At 43.6% G+C, this 17,710-nt stretch overlaps 1 protein-coding gene across 16 annotated transcripts; it reads left to right on the top strand.

Moving 5' to 3' along the window:
* The first annotated feature begins 6,687 nt into the window (after nt 1-6,687).
* On the top strand, nt 6,688-16,945 carry CNBP (CCHC-type zinc finger nucleic acid binding protein). 16 transcript variants are annotated; one of them, XM_075096736.1, is made up of 6 exons: nt 7,373-7,518; nt 10,957-11,049; nt 14,055-14,174; nt 14,450-14,542; nt 14,731-14,929; nt 15,872-16,945. In XM_075096736.1, the coding sequence occupies exons 3-6, from the start codon at nt 14,072-14,074 to the stop codon at nt 15,987-15,989; spliced, it is 513 nt and encodes a 170-aa protein (XP_074952837.1). In that variant the 5' UTR covers nt 7,373-7,518; nt 10,957-11,049; nt 14,055-14,071; the 3' UTR covers nt 15,990-16,945. The 16 variants fall into 16 exon arrangements, with proteins under 16 accessions (XP_074952841.1, XP_074952835.1, XP_074952836.1 ...); XM_075096729.1 differs by having other exon boundaries at nt 7,385-7,518; nt 14,728-14,929; XM_075096725.1 differs by having other exon boundaries at nt 7,385-7,518; nt 14,447-14,542; nt 14,728-14,929.
* Nucleotides 16,946-17,710: the final 765 nt, after the last annotated feature.

The following is a 17,710-nucleotide window of genomic DNA, read 5'->3' as shown; positions in this document are numbered from 1 at the left end:
AGGGAGTGAGTTTTAATCCTGTTTGCTTTGGCAGGCTGCAAACAGGACACCAAATGGGATATATTTAATAAATAAACACTGCAAAGTCTCTGATCCACTTACAGCTACGTCCTTACTCAGCCTCCTCTTACTGAAATCATTTGGAGTCTAGTCAAGTACAGTTAAAGAGCTCATTTCAGTTTTGGATCCAAGCTGAGTATTGCTGCATCCAAACTAGGTTAGGAACCTGATACTGGGGAGAGGTGGGAGTGTGAAAGGACAAAGAAGCTTTGCTTTTTTAATTCTCTTCTAGGCTCTAGCTGTCCTGCAGTCAAGTCAATCTAGAACAGTCTATTTTCTCTGCTTACAGTTGCCTCTTGAAAACTTAAAAAAGCTGTTCTAGCATCTGGATATGTCTGGGCTGCCGATGCACTCTTGACATACTATTTTTTTTCCTAAGAATCTCTTTGTTCCCTGGACTTAACTAGAATAGCCATGTGGGGTTGCCCTCTAAACAAGGTAAAACCTCTGGTGTCCAGTTGCAGTTGCTTCACAGCAACCATATGCTGATACAAGATGGGTTGATTATCAATCTCAAATGTAGACTTCATAATCCATTCTGCACAGTTCAGTATGATTGCCCAGCAAAGAAAAGTTTTAGCTATTGGATCTGATACTCCTCTGGAGTTACAGATCAGGAGGCACACTGTTGTACTAAATAGAATTGCACAAGCATTCAACTGATATATACATCACTGAAGACTTGGACACATACAGTCCAATCATGTTAAATTAACAATTAATATTTGCAGTTGTGTCTGGAATAAAACACTACCTAGAGATCTTCTGTCACTGGTTCCTAGTCAGCAAAACTTATATTTCGGAATCACATGTGTAGATCACTGGAAGAAGTGAGAAAAGCATTTGAAAGCAAGCAAACAAGCACCCAGGGCTATAGATTGACTGCAGCAGATGCCTGAGGATCAGACAGCTGATAATATACTTTTGTGTGCTTGGGTGCATTCCCTGGTACGATCAAGGGTACCTCTTGACCTTCGTTTTACATTGTAACATTTTAACCTTAGGGCACCACATAAAAATAGAAGCAGCAGCACTACAAAGTCTGACCCATCAGTTGAATATCCCAGTTTAGAGGGATACCAGAACTCCATCAAGACTATGTACACATAAACATCTACTATTATTATCATGGTATAGTGCCTAAGCTACTTTATCCTTCAGATTCTATAGGTTATTCTTGAATCTTTTCTATGTGTGTGGTCTTACAGACATCCTTCAGTGAGGACTGCTCCATCATGCACTATATAGTTCTTTGAAGTGTCATACAGACCATCAAATATTAGTGTAATTTTTAACACTGCAGTCCGCTTAACAGACGTAACAGTTGGCCTAATAGTACGATTGCCGGTGTGATAAAAAGAAATGATAGCTTGAAGATGGACATAATTTTTGGCCCCTCACTACAGGAAGGACATTGAGCAGCTGGAGCGTATCCAGAGAAGGGCAACAAAGCTGGTGAAGGGTCTGGAGAGCAGGTCTTATGAGGAGCAGCTGGGGGAGCTGGTGTTGTTTAGCCTGGAGAAGAGGAGGCTGAGGGGAGGCCTTATTGCTCTTTACAACTACCTGAAAGGAGGTTGTAGTGAGGTGGGTGTTGGTCTCTTCTCCCAAGTAACTAGCGATAGAACAAGAGGGAACAGCCTCGAGCTACGTCAGGGGAGGTTTAGATTGGATATTAGAAAAAATTTCTTTCCTGGAAGAGTGGTCAGGCATTGGAACAGGCTGCTCAGAGAGGTGGTAGAGTCACCATCCCTGGAGAAGTTCAAAAAATGTGTAGACATGGCACTTCAGGACATGGTTTAAGAGACCTGGTGGTGTTGGGTTGACAGTTGGACTTGATGATCTTAGAGGTCTTTTCCAATCTTAAGGATTCTATGAATCTATGATGTTAAAGTATACTGAGCATCTAGGTCCCAACAGGTTATTCCATGTGTTGTTTTAAAAATAGAACAGCAAAAAGATGTTTTGATGGTTTTTCCATGTCAAAGAACATGCTTTAAAGAATACTTTACTGAGATATTTCCTCACTGGATCTCAGTCTGGTACACTGGCCATTGGTTACGTTGAGTATGACCTCATGGTGCCTTCATACGCAGGTTGTATCTTCCCATTTTCATGTGACACCAATCTGCTCCTTAGGACATTTGCCTAATTGAGTCCTGAAGACTTCTGCTCTCTTTTGTACCATGTAAGCTCTAGCTTTTTATTCCACAGGACATTCTGAATAACCGGTTTCATGTATTTTATAAACTTTGTTGCACACTTAGAAAACCCGTCTGGCTAATGAAGTCATCTGTTTCATCAGCGAAAAATCAATGGAGTAACTCACTTAAAAATCCATTAAATCTTAAAGACACAGCAGAGTCACTGAGCACATTTAATAATGTCAGGGCCATGAGTGTACTAAGAGACTTTAATTCCTTTTACCAGCTTTTCCTGGTGCTCCCACCCACACCCCTGCCCATGGGCCTGTCTCAGCCCTGGGCCCTCAGTTGCCACCTGAGCTATGCTTGGGGGTGCTGGCTTCCAGCTGCATGTTCAGCTTGGTACAGTCATGTCTGTGTCTGGTTGTGCCTCCTTGACCTGAGCCTGGTTCTTCCTGGCTTGATCTCAGCCCTGCCATGCCACCATGGACTCTCCTGGCAATCACTAGACTGCATCTCACTCTGTTTACTGCCACTGGACCTGACCCTCATCTGCAAACTGAGTTCCTGGCATCACCTCAGACCTGTGTCCTCATTATGAGCTTGTCTGATGATCTGGACTCCTGGGTAATCCCTGCTACCATCCCTAGCCTTGTCCTGCCTGGGTGCTGTGGGCTGGGCCCCACCACCTTGGTGTCATGTTTGGTTCCTGGCTCCTTGCCCTTCGGGGAGCACATGGCCCTCATTGGTCACTGCCAAATAAGATATGCATTGCTGCATATATTTATATATCTCTAAAAAATATTTAGAGAGCATAGTTTTTCAGACATGTTTAAGAGTTTTATTCTCTTTAGAGAAATAGAAGGATGACTGTGTAGCTGGACCCCTTAGTTAGCAAATGAAGTTCTTTTTGCCAGACTCTAAATGTGGATATCTGTGCAACAGTCATGAGCTAACTAATTGTTCTTGTATTATTATATACATTAAATAAGTAATTATTTGAAATCTCATCAGGTAATCATAATAAATTAAAATGAACTAAGCATCTGGAAGCAGTCAGTATGATCGCTTCTCTTCAACCAGAATAATTTTACCCTAGAAGATTGTACGTAGCTAATTTAGAATAGACATACTCTCTAAAAAACAAGGATATATGAGCCTATGAAATAATTCAGCCATGAAGTTTGAATATAAATATGAATATTTTATAAAAGCAGGCGGCAGATCTTTCCTGTTATCTGTTGGATCATCCACATGATTATGCCTTCTAGATTTCAAAAGTCTGCTATGATCACCACTGAAGCTTCCTGAACTGTCATTTATATGGGCAAGTATTAACCAGAGTCAGTCCTTCCTTTCTCAATATGCCAGCTGATTTCACTGGGTGTTTTATCCAGTCTATCTTCAAAATAGTCGACTACGACTTATTTAGAGAGATAAATATATAGAGCTGACTAAAGACTCACTTTGTTTCTTTTAGCAACACGATTCTCTTTTTGCAGAAGTAATCTTGGTGGACGTTGCTGACCCACTGGGCTTAAACCAAGTAAAATATGCTTCTGTTATGCGATGCTGTAATACAGAATGTCACAAGGGCTCTATTGATCTTAGAGGGATAATGTCACTTGCCAATCTTTAACTTGTTTAGTTAATTTAGCAGTTATTCTGCTATTGAAAGTGATACTTGTCTTGTTCTGAAACTGCTGCTTAAAAGCTGTTTTCAACTAAAACATACTCCAAAAGCAGTTTCTCTTTTGAATACTTACGATCCATAGCGATTATTTCAGGTCTCCTTGGTTTTGAAAAATCCCACATACAAAACGCAATTAGATTTACTTTAACAATAAAAATATGTGGCTGAGAAGCAATGACAATTGCCCAGCAACTGAAACAGTTTTCTACCCACATGTCCAACCACTCAGAGGAAAACAATGCAAAAACATCGGTTGCAAAATGTGATAGGTTGTTTTATTTGGTCTTAAAATGATCTGTCTGTTCATCCAACACTTCTAAGAACTGTCTGCATTAGGTAAGATATATTGCTGAAACAACAGATTACCTTCAACTATTACTGTACTTGAGCTTCTTTGAGCACTGCTATTCATAAATTGTTCTTGAGGCTTGGAATTTTTGGAGCAGAGCTAACACAACAGAGAAGTCTGGAACTGAAGTGAAATATTCTTGTCCTGCGCAAAAGAAATTCAAAGATTTTGTACTTTGACCTTGTTTTTTGTCTACTTTGTTTTCTACAGGAAGTACTATCTGAGCCAGGAACAGATGTCATGCCTCTCACTTTTGTTCTTTAACTGCAAGACTATCCTTTGCCTAAATGTCAAAGACAAACCTGCAAAAGAAGAATTGTGAGCTTTATTAAGATACAACAAGCCAAATTAATTCTTGACGTAAGTACACAAACCAGATGCTGTTAGAAGACTCTCTTATTATCTACTAGGGGAAGATTTCACCCATTATAATGAAACATAGACAAAAAAAATTCCTGTAAGAACACTGGAACTGTATCTGAGGCAGTACACTTAGAGAGGACGATTAATTCATTTGTCACCAGCAGTAAAACTTCTTGAGCAATGCCTTTTCACTCACAGTTGCACCCTATTTCCATTTCAACTGAGGGAAAGTCCAGGATACAATTTGAAGTTCCTTCAAATAAAGTAAACAGTTTTGATTTGTTCAGGGGAATTTACTGGCTCTATCTGTCACAAAAACTTTATATGACAGTAAGTCTACAGATTGCAACCAAGATTAAGCTTGGAGTTTCCTAGCCTCACAGACAGTACCAGAAGTAAGAACCAGCAAAACACAAGAAGTAGTAAGAAAAGTTGTATTACAATTGTTTTGTCAGTCTGAAATTCCCAAGTCTTGTAACAAAGACTCATACAGAAGCCAGGTTCTAGTACTTTAAAAAAAGGTAAAGATTTGATTTAAAAACTGAGGATCTGATTTCCTCTCTGCATTCTTTCTTAGTGACATGGATCTGTTGTTTGTTTTAATGCAGTGTAGGCACACTCATGCTTTAGAAGCTCTGAGCACTTCCTTAACAACACACAGTATTTTTCTTCCCTTTATCACCTGAAAACAGTAGTAATTAAAACTAAGAGTATGACTATTTGTGAACAGGATTGTAATGTATCTGAGGCAACCAAAGGCCATCAAAATTATGCTTAACTATGACAGTAGAGGTGAAAAAATTAAAGGGAAGAAATGTTGTTATTAATTCAAAGCTTGCTGGCAATGCTTATGTTTTTACATTGCTGTGAAACAAATACCAGAATGAGAGTTGGCCAAAGTTTTAGTAAGACACGATAATGTAACATCCAGAGATAGTCCTGAAAGGCTCGTCCCCTTTTTGAACCTTGATGCTGATGCAATCCAGCCAGGTTTAGTTCTGTAAAAAATACAGCATATTATAAAACACACAACACAGTCATGCAAATACAGCATGCAAAATAGAAATAAACCCAAGTAAAGTCCATCTTAAATGAACTGCACTTAACACAGAGGAAAAGACATACGTGTTACTGATATTCTAATAAAAGAAACCTAACTATAGTGCTATAATATTAGATTTACAGCTTGAGAAAAGGTCAATCCAAAGTGTTTTTACGATCAGCCTTGCATCAACATCTTACTCCCAAGTCCCAGGGCCCGGTGGGGCTCTCTTGCTCTCGTCACTGACAGACAGGAAGTCTGTCAGTGAAAGTCTGTCAACATAAAGTTGAAATGGGGGAATTTTAAACAAAATGGTGACGACCAAATGAATGGAGTAATTGTAATATTGCTGGTGTATTGTGCTTCCTACGCCATTCACACAGAAGTGGTTTTAGCACTTACTTATTCACTAATCAATTTACAAAGTTCCTAGGCAAAAGAGAGGGTTTATGTAAAAATCCTCATAGCCGAGTACTAAACTAAACAGTACCATTATTTCTGAGATTTGCGCAAGTTACAGATTCTAAGAGAGCAAATTTTGTTCAGTAATTCAATTCAAAAAACATTTTCCTCCTCGCATCTTTTGGCTGTAATTTGTGAAAATATCAGAAGCCTTGTTAACCCGCGTCCTCTTCGGCACTAACGAAGTCAGAGTCGTCTGATAAGAACCAGCGGTTACTTCGCGGCGGCCACCACCAGCCCCAGCCTGACCCACCCCGTGTCCACCATTTCCTAGTGCTACCAGCAGGACGGGAGCCAAGCCCGCCTGTCAAGATGGCCGCCGCCGCTCAGGCCCGGCTGCAGGGCCAGCAGGCGGCCGCCGCCGGCGGGTCGAGCCCGGTAGTTAGCCCGAGCCCCCTGCCCCGGCGCGGTACCGGCGGCACAGGCGCCCCACACAGCGCCTGCGGCAGGGCGGCCCGGGGAGCAGGAGGGAGGCCGGGAAAGCCCCGCCGCCAGCGGGGGAAGGAGGCTGCTTGGGGACGGGGAGCGGCGGCAGTAGAAGCCTCGCCGGGACGTGCGGGAACGGGCGGGTCACCGAGAGGCAAGCCCCAGGCCCGTGGGACGCCCGGCCCGGCGCGCGGAGCGGGGAACGAGTCCGTCCCTTCGGAGTGGCGCTGCGCAGGGAGGGACGGGCGGGGGCGGCGGCGGGCAGCTCCGCGCCTGCCCCGCACCCCCGAACGGAGCGCGCCGTTGCCTTCGGTTTTGCGGGGGGTTCCGCCGCTTCTCCCGAGGCGGCACCGCCGGATCTAACCCAGACTGCGGAGAGGGGGAGGATACCGGGGACAGAGAAAGGGCGGCCCTGAGGCGCCGTTTCGCCGCCGCATCAGGGCCAGGCCGGCCTCACCTCCCGCCTCAGGCGGCCGGCGGAGCAACCCGCGCCGCGCCTTCCGCCGGGGCGCCCAGTACGGAGCCGCCTGGCTGGCGCGTCAGGGTACGAAGGACAGGGAGGTACCATAGGGCCGAGCACGCGCCCCGCGGACGGGTGGACGGACGGACAGACAGACAGACAGACAGACAGACAGACAGACAGACAAGACAGCTAGCTACCCGCCCCCTTGCCCCGCCGAAAGCCCCGCTAGGCGGGTCACTCCCACCTGTCGACTGCCATGGTTGGATGCCCCCGACCGTAACTCCCATTGGCCAGCCGGAAAAGCGGTTTGCGTCCATTGGTTGAAAGGTAGACTCCAGTGAGCCGTGCGCAGAGTAGTAGGGAGGGGCGGGGTGATCTGTGGGGGAAGAGTGCGTGGGGCCGTGTGCAAACCGCGTGTGGCGCAGGCAGAAGGAGCCGGGAGCGGGCGGGTAGGGCCGGAGCCAGCGGGGCCTACAGTCGTCCGGGCGGGTACTGCCGCAGCGGGGCCGAGGGCCGCAGGTAACCGCTGAGCCGGCCCCGGTGGCGGGGATAGCTGCTGGGGCCGGGGGCGAAGGTAGAGTGCGGAGCGATGATGGCGCTGGCGGATTCCGGCCTAGTGCGCGGGAAAGTGGCGCTGGCCGACCCGCCGGGGCTGGGGCGCGGATTCCAGGCCCGGGGGTCGGAGGGGGGGTCGGATGGGAGGCACTGGGACGCGGCGGGGCGGGCGGTGGCGGCGGGGCGGCGGGTGAGTCAGGCGCTGGCGGGTTCCGGGCGGCGCTGAGGCAGCCTGCGCTGCGCTGGGGGAAGGGAGGCTGGGGCGGGGGCGGGCTGTCCCGACCCGCTTGGTCGGGCCGGGCGCTGCCCGGGAGCGGCCTCCTACTGATCCCGCGCGCCGGCGGGGGCTCTGACAACGTGTCCCGCCGGGTAGACCCGCGTGGCGGGGAAGCGGGGGTAAGGGTTCGCCCGGCCGGCCCGGGGAAGGGGAAACGGCGTGCTCCGGCCGCGGCGTGCGGCTGGCTTCCCTGGGGGCGGGCGGCTGCGGCGAGTTTTGGCAGAAGATATTGCGAGACCGGGGGCTGGGCGGAAAGTGGCCGAAATAAAGGTGTGTTATTCTTTTTTCTTTTTTTTTTAAATCTTTACTAAACCGCCCCTCGCAGTGGCTGAGCGGGGCCTGGGCCGGGGCTCACCACGTGGCTGCCCCACGTGTGAGGCTCCGCAAGAGACAAGAGGGTCGAGGTGTTGCAACTATTTGTCTCCGACCACAGGCACGGATGGGGGCCTGCTCCAAATCCAAGTGTGACCTATAAATGGATAGGAAAAATAGCCTGTGACATCTACAGATCACGGACTAGTGGAACAGCCTTGTATTTAAGTTCCTGTCAGACGTAGTTCTCAAGTAACTGCTGTTACTCGTTTAGTATCCAGAATTGTCATAAGGAATTATTAAACTTAATAGTGGGTTTTTATTTTCATTTCGACGCTTAATAAGATCTTATTGCCGTGCAGCGTTAGGGCTGCCTAGTCCATGTTTTTTTAATGCACACTTACCTAGAGAAGCAATCTTGCCTTCAAAGTGAAGAAGGTAAATGAGTTCACCAGGGCTGTGCAACAACCTTAAGCGTTACAGGCTTAACCTACCATTTTTTTTTTTAACGGACTTTGTTAATGTCTGGACTGAATTTTATGTTAAAAAGTTTGCACGTGCTGATGTTGTTTACTTCTCTAAATTTAGAACTTTATATGGATAGTGTTAAAAAATAAAAGGGGAAGATGGCAGACTGTGCATATTTGATAGTTAATCTAAAGTTTCTCCTGCTCTGTGTAACTAGTGTGGATAGGTAGGAAGTGCTACAGAATCACTTTTTTGATGAACTTTTGCTCTCTTCCTGATTTGTGTCAACAAAGCTATCCAAGAATTACTAGTCTAATCAAAGTCATTATGTCTTTGACCTGGCTTCTGGCCACTTAGTAGGGATCCAAGTTCTTGAGTTTTAGTTAATGTTCAGCATTCCTGGATCAGCTTGCCTGTGGAATGTATTAAGGGGACCCAAATGGAGCGTAGGCTTGGCTTTCCACATCTGTAGGTTTTCTTGAAGTTTCAAGCTACTTTCAGAATTGGGGTGTTCTTACCTGGTGGTCAGAATAATTAATTTTGTATCTTTATTAGTGAGGACAAGAGCTGGAGGCAGGAGCATCGCTAACTCTTTCTGTAGCATATTTTGAGGTTACAGATGTGGAAATTCAACCAGCTGAATAGTGAGTAGCTTTGGTGAGAGTCATGTGTCCTGTGTTCAAGAATTCACAAAACATGCTCTTGGGGAAATAAAAACTCACTACGGGTAGCATTTCTCTTAAAATTTTGACTTCTCTTTTGAAACGAAATGCTAGCACTTCTGTTGGCAGTCTATTCTGCCTTTCCATTTCTTAATCTTACAGGAAAGCAAAGCTATGCTTGCTGTTACCTAGGGGTTTTGCCATGTTCAGATTGGCTTGTCAAATTCAGGTGTGGTGTTGTAGGTTGGCCACCAACAGCCTGGGAAGAAACTGCTGGTTTCTCAACATTTGCCTCTTTGATATAGCTGGCTTGCCAAAGAGCTCTTAAGTATGTTGGTATTAGCAGTGGTTTTTATCTAGTCTGTCCTTTGGTTGAAGCAGTGAAGTCCTATTAATGTTGAATGGAAGTGATACTTCTAGATAAAAGCACCTGGTAAGTATAATGAAGATAAATGCCCTTAGGCTGGGCTGTTGATTTCTAAGGAACTGCTAGTATCCAGAAGAATTGTGAGTAATCTTAGAGGTGGAGTTCAGCTTCTTTTCTATTATGAGGAGCCCAAGTTAGTTTTATTTTTTAAAACAAACTTCTTCCTCAGAGGGCATCTAGGCTAAAAGCCATAAAATAAGGAGAATTGCAGTGGAGCTTAGTGGTAGTTCTTTCCATCATCACGTTTAGATGGGTTACTGAAACAGACCTGGGTATTGTTGAATCTTGTGTGTGCATACTGGAGATTAATAGCACCTCTCCTGTTTTAAAAGTTTTGAATGCATACTAACTGTAAACGCACAGAAAGACATGATCTTCCATTTACAAGTTTGATACGCGAAACTTTGAAGTTTTGGGGCATGGTTTAGGAGGCATGGGGGTGTTGGCTTGGACTTGATGATCTTGGAGGTATTTTCCAACCTTAATGATTCTATGATTCTAAGATCATGCCTTCAAAGTTTCTCATATCACCAGAAGAATCACAAAGAAACTTTGTCACTTTGAAGTTTGGTGCTAAAGTTGCACTCAGAACCTTCAGAGCTGACCTAGGAAACCACTGTGGTGGCACCTCTCACTTGGATCTTTGAGCTGTTCTCAGCCCATGATCTTTGGCAGTAGGGTAATCATACAGAACAAAGTCTAATTCATTCTTAATGTTTTGCTGAATTGCTGCAGGGTGATTTGTTTCAGCTTCAGCTGCAGTTGCAGAGCTCTGTAGAAGGAGTTCGGCTAAGTGCCTACCATCTCCCTTTACTAGAAAGGTAAAGGTTGAGTCAACTAGACTTGTGTTTCTTCACCAGTTTGGGACTCTAGTCTCTGAGGCTGTGGCTTAGTACATCTGATAGAATTTGACCTGGATCAGAAATGCTAGATGAGGCCATAGTGTTTTTCCTCTCCTGGTGAGGTAAAAATCTGGTTTTGGGATGTATAGTTGGGGGAGGGGGGCTGGGGGGCAGGCTGCTTTGTATGACACGTTTGAGCTGCAGAAAACACTGATAGATGTGACTGCGTGAAAACTTTCCAAGAAAACTTTAAAAAGTAGTCTTGCAGAAGACTGACTTAAGGTGGCCTTGGCAGATAAAAGAAACTGCTGGAAACTTGCCTGTGATGACAAATGGAGGAGTATTGACTAATAGAGGAGAATTTGAACTTGGGTGGCTTTTACTGGACTAATTTTTTTTTTCTTTTGTAAGTAGCTGAAAAATGTGATGGTGTCCAAACTGCTTGGAGGCTATCCATTTAAGGACTTGTCTTCTGAACCAGCCTTTTCTGGATATTGCTCCTTAAAGGTGGCTATTGTCTTTATATGAAAACTAAATCCTTGCATCGTGTTTTAAAATGGTTTACATGAGTGGGGAATTTTGTCCTGTGTAAGGCTTCTTGGAATGTGGGGCAAGTAAAACTAGTGCCAGCTGTATCCACCTCTAGCTGGTGAATTTGTATTCAGTTTCAGATCCTTTACAGGAAGAATGCAGAAGTTAAACATTAAAATACTGGTGAAGAGACATTCCAGACACTGTTTGGTCCTTTCATATACTTAAGGTAGCTGAAGATGCAACAGTGTGTTTTGTAATCTGAGTTCGGGGGGTAAGGGCCCTCTGAATATAAAGGTTTTTAAACTAATTTCTCAGTCTTGAAGGATAGCTGCACAGAGACCATTGTTTGACTTAGATTTCTTACTCAGTTTGCATAATATTAACTTTGTCAATTTGCTACATTTCAGAGGAAAGAAACTTCAGGTTTTTCTCTTGAAGGAGCAGTTAAAAAGGAAGCAACTTTGAATCAGGCGTAAAACTTCTCTTTTCAGATTGTTTTCGGTAGCGAATAGTGAGCTTTTGTCTGTCATACAGATCCTGACCCTGACTGGAAGGTTGACGGACTACATACAGGCTGTCACATTACTCCTAGTATAAGAACTTTTCCACTGTGCATCTAAAGCAGGTCTAGCTCAGCTATTAAACATTTGTCTTCTACTGTATGTTAACCTAACTGGTTATGTTAGGTTCTTCGTATGGGTAACCGCTGGCAGTGTTCAATCCTGTCACTTTCTGCTGTACACTCATGTTTGTGGTTTGGAATTGAAGTCTGGTAGTTGTTACTATCTGTAAAGAGATACTGCAATTCTGCTACAGCTTTGGCATACTATTCTTTTTTTAACAGGTATTACATTGCTGTTTTATAATGTTTCAGTGTGAGGACTTTTTCGAAGAGAGTTGCAAATTGAGCGAAGAGTATGTCTTGGTATATAATTCAGGGACCCCATCTTGTCCCTCTTGAAATTAAAAGCAGTGTCAACTATTGTGCCTGAGCCCAGCTCCTGCAGTAAAAACACAAGTGGAAAACAAGGCTTTGCTTGTGTTTTTCCTGTCCTGCAGTGTCAACATAGTTGCTATGAAAACCAGCATAAACAATAGCATGCTGAGTGCCAGCTGCTGTCACCATAGCAGTCAGCTCTTCACCCTTGGGTGTCGTAATAAGATAGTTTAAAATCTTGAAAGCTGTGATGAAGCAGAGAAGACTGGGTTATCTGTAAACTCTTAAGTATATCTCAAGTGCTCAGACAGATAGTTGTTTTATTCTTGTTAACATCTGTTTAAGATCTTCTTGCATCCTTTTATTGCAGAACTTCATTTTAAGGGCAGATACCGTCATCTGATCCAGCTAGAAGGTAGATGTGGGGTTACAGAAGTGGCATACTAAAGTTCGTCTCTCTTGTACTTTGAATTCTCAGGCTTCTACTGTGCTTGGAAGGGATGGATGGTCACTTCTATGCTGAAGATGATTGGAGAAGGAGGAACTGTTTTGAGGGAAGGGTGGCTAAAAAGCCACAGTAACTTTGTTCAACACTGGAGTACTTCAAAAATAACTCTAAATAAAAAATCATGTTTAGATATATGCTCTACATTTAAGATCTAAACTTCAGGATGCCAATTCTGGTTCCTTCTTGAGGGCATGTGTTCTTATTGATTCTCTAGTAGCTTTCTTTAAGACGCAACTCACAGATGTTCCTCATAGTGTGGAATGCTGGATGGTTTGGAGGGGAGGGAATCATTCTGTAACACAAATTGTAGAGTTTTGGGAGGACTATGTTGATGGGGTGTCAGGTAAACTGACCAAACATACAAGATAATGATTCTACATCTGTTAGGTTAAGAGTAATGAATTGGGAGAGAGAATGTGAAGTATTTAAACTTCAGGAGACTTCAAAACAAAGCTTGACATGTGTATTTTTAAACCAGTGTACTTTAAACTTGTCTTCAAGCACACGTCAAAAAAGACTCCAAATGTTCAATTTCCTTGTACTTTTATTTCTAGTTCTAGAAGTCTTGCATAATTTTTACGGCTTAGGGGAGTTACGGTACTGTGACCACAGTCTGCTTAACCTACCCCATCCTAACCACTGCTTCAGTGACCTGTGGCAGACTGACTTTCCTGCTCAATGAAATGCATACCTCTGTTCCCCAATATGGGCAGAAGTGGTTTATATTGTCTGACAGGCATGCCTCACTGATGTTTCCCTAGCGTTCTACGGATGTTTTCCAAGTTAGCCTTCTAGATATCTGGCAAGTATCTGGTGTGTTTTAGGGAAGCCAAATGTCTTGAACATTTTTTTCATGTAAACCTGGGAGGGAAGTATGCATCGTGAGCTATAGGTTAATATACTGCAGTTGTAGTTCTTGTTTCTCAGAGTTTAACTGCTATTTAGGTCATAAAAGAACTTAAGCTGTCAAGTGTTAAGCTAATATGCTCTTCAAGGGTTTAGGTTTGATACTGCCTATTCTTACAATTAGTTTCCAGAATGAAGCTTGATCACTCAATAAATGTAGTAGCTGCCAGCCAGATACTTCAAGAGAAAGCGTAACCTATCAGGAAGAAACAATTTGTAGAGATAAGGAGCTGGCTTTGGAGTTTAACTCTGCAGAATAAGGAAAAAGGTGCATTACTGAAAGACAACAACAGTAAGGCTGGGAAGACAGTATTTAAAGGGGTCTAGTTTTTTTTTCTCTGCTCTTAAGCATTTTGTAAGTTGTTGAAGCGAAGGCTGGCTACAAGAACTGATCAGAGGAAAAGATCTGTAGTACACTGTTTCTTTGGTTGTTCAAAGGTGCCTTGCTCCAAGAAAGTGTTTTAATAGTCATGATCAGGTATTGTAAAATAAAGTACTAAGTTAACCAGAAGTCCTGCTTGGTTTTAATTGCTTTTGCTGGGAGGGTGGGAAGCCTCTGATTCTTATTTTGATGTAGCCTTTGGATGGGGAGGGGGAAGCTTTTCTAAAAATGCCTTTCTTCTTCAGGCAGGTAATCTGCAGCCATGAGCAGCAACGAATGCTTCAAGTGTGGACGTACTGGCCACTGGGCTCGGGAATGCCCTTCTGGAATTGGCCGTGGTCGTGGGATGAGAAGCCGTGGCAGAGGTGATTGATGGCTGTGGTTTTCAGTACTTTTACAGTAAGACCTTTAGCTGACTTCTGAATGGTGTGTAAAGCTGGATTTGTTAGTCTGGAGAAGTTGGGACACAGATCAGTAATAGATTTTGCTGGTTCTTAACACTGCATAAGAATATTGCAGGGGGCTTCAGAGTGAAATTAACTTGTCAGTTCAGCTGGCAGTGTCCTTGATTAACTCTTAAGAATATTCTTAACTTAATCCTTAAGCCTTTTTTTTACCTCCTGTTACCCATTTCAAGCAGGCTTCCAGTTCATGTCTTCACCTCTCCCGGACATCTGTTACCGCTGTGGTGAGTCTGGCCATCTTGCCAAGGACTGTGATCTTCAGGAGGATGGTAAGTATCACTAAATATTCTATCTCTTCAGTCACATGGACAGAGATCTGTGGTTGAAGGAAAGGATACAGTATACTGATCATAACTCACTGGAAACAAGCTCTGTGTGTCCTTCATTAGAAGCATGCTACATCTCCTGTTACCAAGGTTTTATAGTCTTGTTTGGTATGTTTTTCTTATTGTGGAAGCCTGCTATAACTGCGGTAGAGGTGGCCATATTGCGAAGGACTGCAAGGAGCCAAAGAGGGAGAGAGAGCAGTGCTGCTACAACTGTGGCAAACCTGGCCACCTGGCTCGTGACTGTGACCATGCAGATGAGCAGAAGTGCTATTCTTGTGGAGAGTTTGGACACATTCAAAAAGACTGCACCAAAGTGAAATGCTATAGGTAAGAACTGACAAGAGGCAACTGCAAAATGTACTTTAAGTGACAGATGCATTATGTGTCTGATTTTGGTTAGGCAGTGAAGTTTCAGCTTTGACTGGTAGCTTGTTTCTTTAAATGGTTGTCTACTATTACTCAAAACTAAGAGTTAGAACACCTATTAGTGAAGTCAAGTAATAGATTGAATGATGTGCATCTCTAGGTGGCCAGAACAATGCAGATGTTAAATCACTTAATCTGTACAGGAGAAAGGGACATATCTCTTTGCAGAAGGTAACGGGAGGTACTTGCCTATAACACAAACGTAAACTAGAGTTGGGTACCCTGTATCTTATGCTGGCACTAGTAGACTCCAGCTTTACAAATTGGCGGACCAGCACAGCCAGCCCTAGCAGGAATTATGCTTAAGATGCCTTAGTTACAGGAACTGCACATAGAAGCAAATGTTAAATCAGTTTGAAATGGCAGCTTCAAAATGCTGTCTAGTTTTTGAATGCAGGCTTATACCAGAAAGAGCATCTTCCTGAATGTGGTATGCTTCACCCCCACCAAGGTTCCCTTCTGTGGAGGAAGGAGAAGGAACATGGTCCATTTGAATTAAAACTAGTTGTTCTCAAAACAAGGCTGAACTGCAGACAGAAGCATCAGAGCAGGCAAAACCTGACACACTTCCAAAAAAATAAAATAATAAATCTCTATTTGATGTAGGGTGGATTTGGCGTATATGGCAATTAATACAAATTGATCAGTTGGGGAAAAGTTCCTGGCTCTAGTGAAGACAGAAACTTGCCTAATGTCAAAGAACTCCGGGACACTGGAGCAGGAATCTTGAGTGTGGAACTAGCATTGCATGAAAGTTAAGCAGATAATGTACTTGACAGAGTAGGATTGCTTTTCTGAGTAACTGTTCTGGATGGTTTTGATAAAATCATTTTGCTTTTCCAGGTGTGGTGAAACTGGCCATGTAGCCATCAACTGCAGCAAGACCAGTGAAGTCAACTGCTATCGCTGCGGCGAGTCAGGGCACCTTGCACGGGAATGCACAATTGAAGCTACAGCCTAATTATTTTCCTTTGTCGCCCCTCCTTTTTCTGATTGATGGTTGTATTATTTTTCTCTGAATCCTCTTCACTGGCCAAAGGTTGGCAGATAGAGGCTACTCCCAGGCCAGTGAGCTTTACTTGCAGTGTAAAAGGAGGAAAGGGGTGGAAAAATCAACTTTCTGCATTTAACTACAAAAATGTTTATGTTTAGTTTGGTAGAGGTGTTATGTATAATGCTTTGTTAAAGAACCCCCTTTCCATGCCACTGGTGAATAGGGATTGATGAGTGGGAAGAGTTGAGTCAGACCAGCAAACCCTCTCTGGGTTACATGGAAGTGATCCTATGCAGGAGGAAAGAAATTCTGGAAGTGTCTAAACTTCCTCATAACTTTGATTTTATTACAATGGCCTTGGATTGTCTGACCTCAGTAGCTGTTAACACCAAGTAATATCTGTATCAGGCCCTACCTAGAGCATATAGCTGTGTGGGAGTAAATAAACAAGATGCACATGCCTGTTAATGGCCATGAGAGAGAGAGAGAGAAATCAGGAATAAACTTAAAAGTAACAGTAATTCAGTCAATGAATGTTCATGTTGGAGATACAGAACGTAATGGGAAGGTTTTGAATAAATATTTCAAAGTAAATCTGAAACCCAGACATCAGTGCTCATAGCATATACAATTTGGAGCTATTCAGGAGTTGCAAATAAATGCATTTTCACAGAAATCAAGATGTTATTTTTGTATACTATATCACTTAGGCAACTGAGTTTCATTTGCTTGTAATCAGTTTTTAAAGTAAGATGGTAAAAGCAATTGAAGTCCTAGAACATAGAAAATGTAATTTTAAACTATCAATAAAGCTGGAGGAGGAAGGGGAGTTTGGCTAAAGTTCCTTTTGTTTATTTTTGGTTTTCATGTACACAGTGCAAAGTAACATATTAAAAAGGGGTATGTGGAGGTATATAAAGTCAGTTTGGACTTTTCTTTTGTACTGTCTTCTGTTAAGTTTCCATCCAGTGGCATCAAATTGTCAATACATAAGTATGCGGTCCTGCTTCCAGGCTGTTGAGTACCTGCACATGCTCATGTATTTGCATGTGTGGTCTCAGTGGGCTTACTTAATCTCTGCCAATGCAGTTAAAGCATTTCTTTAAAAATCATAAAGGCACAGAGTTGTTGAAGGTACAAGTTCCAAATCTGGAGTAGTTTATGGGTCTGTTAGCAGTACTTCAGCCTTCACAGATCTCATTACACTTAAGAACAATCCTTTAAAACATCTAATATTACAGGCCTTCTATTCCCATGCATTGTTCTGTGATGTTGGTTGCCTCAGGGTTAGTAAACAGTTATAAAATTACACACATGGCAAGGGAGCTGGTGCAGAGTGTACCTTGAGCATATCCACTCAACAAGTGAATAAAGTCATCTGGGTGTGTAAGAAGCACAAGGGCAGGAGTTCTTGACTGACCGGTGCTTTACCATGAGGCACGTGTCTCTCATCAGGGGGTCAAGGCCACTAAGAGTGACTGCTGCTTGCATGCTTCCTGAGCTTTCAGCTCTGTCCAGTTAACGGCTGGGGTAGCATACTGTAGTCAGTTTGTGTTTGCACCTGTACGCACAAACTAACGGCTGCCTTTTCTTTCAAGCCCCAGTGTTTTTCATAGGCTATATATGCTGAAGTGGTGAAAAAACAGCCTGTGACGTTGGGATGTTTATGTGCAGATCTCTCTTCAGAG

The sequence above is a fragment of the Phalacrocorax aristotelis genome, chromosome 6, assembly GCF_949628215.1.
Source record: "Phalacrocorax aristotelis chromosome 6, bGulAri2.1, whole genome shotgun sequence".
Taxonomy (NCBI): Eukaryota; Metazoa; Chordata; class Aves; order Suliformes; family Phalacrocoracidae; genus Phalacrocorax; species Phalacrocorax aristotelis.
This window is presented reverse-complemented; position numbering and strand designations above follow the sequence as displayed.

Excerpts from the sequence above, each read along its gene's own strand:
- CNBP (XM_075096724.1), top strand. The coding sequence starts at position 14,072 with ATGAGCAGCAACGAATGCTTCAAGTGTGGACGTACTGGCCACTGGGCT. Across the intron at positions 14,175-14,446 it reads GATGAGAAGCCGTGGCAGAG|CAGGCTTCCAGTTCATGTCT; the intron begins GTGATTGATGGC and ends ACCCATTTCAAG. Across the intron at positions 14,930-15,871 it reads ACCAAAGTGAAATGCTATAG|GTGTGGTGAAACTGGCCATG; the intron begins GTAAGAACTGAC and ends TTGCTTTTCCAG.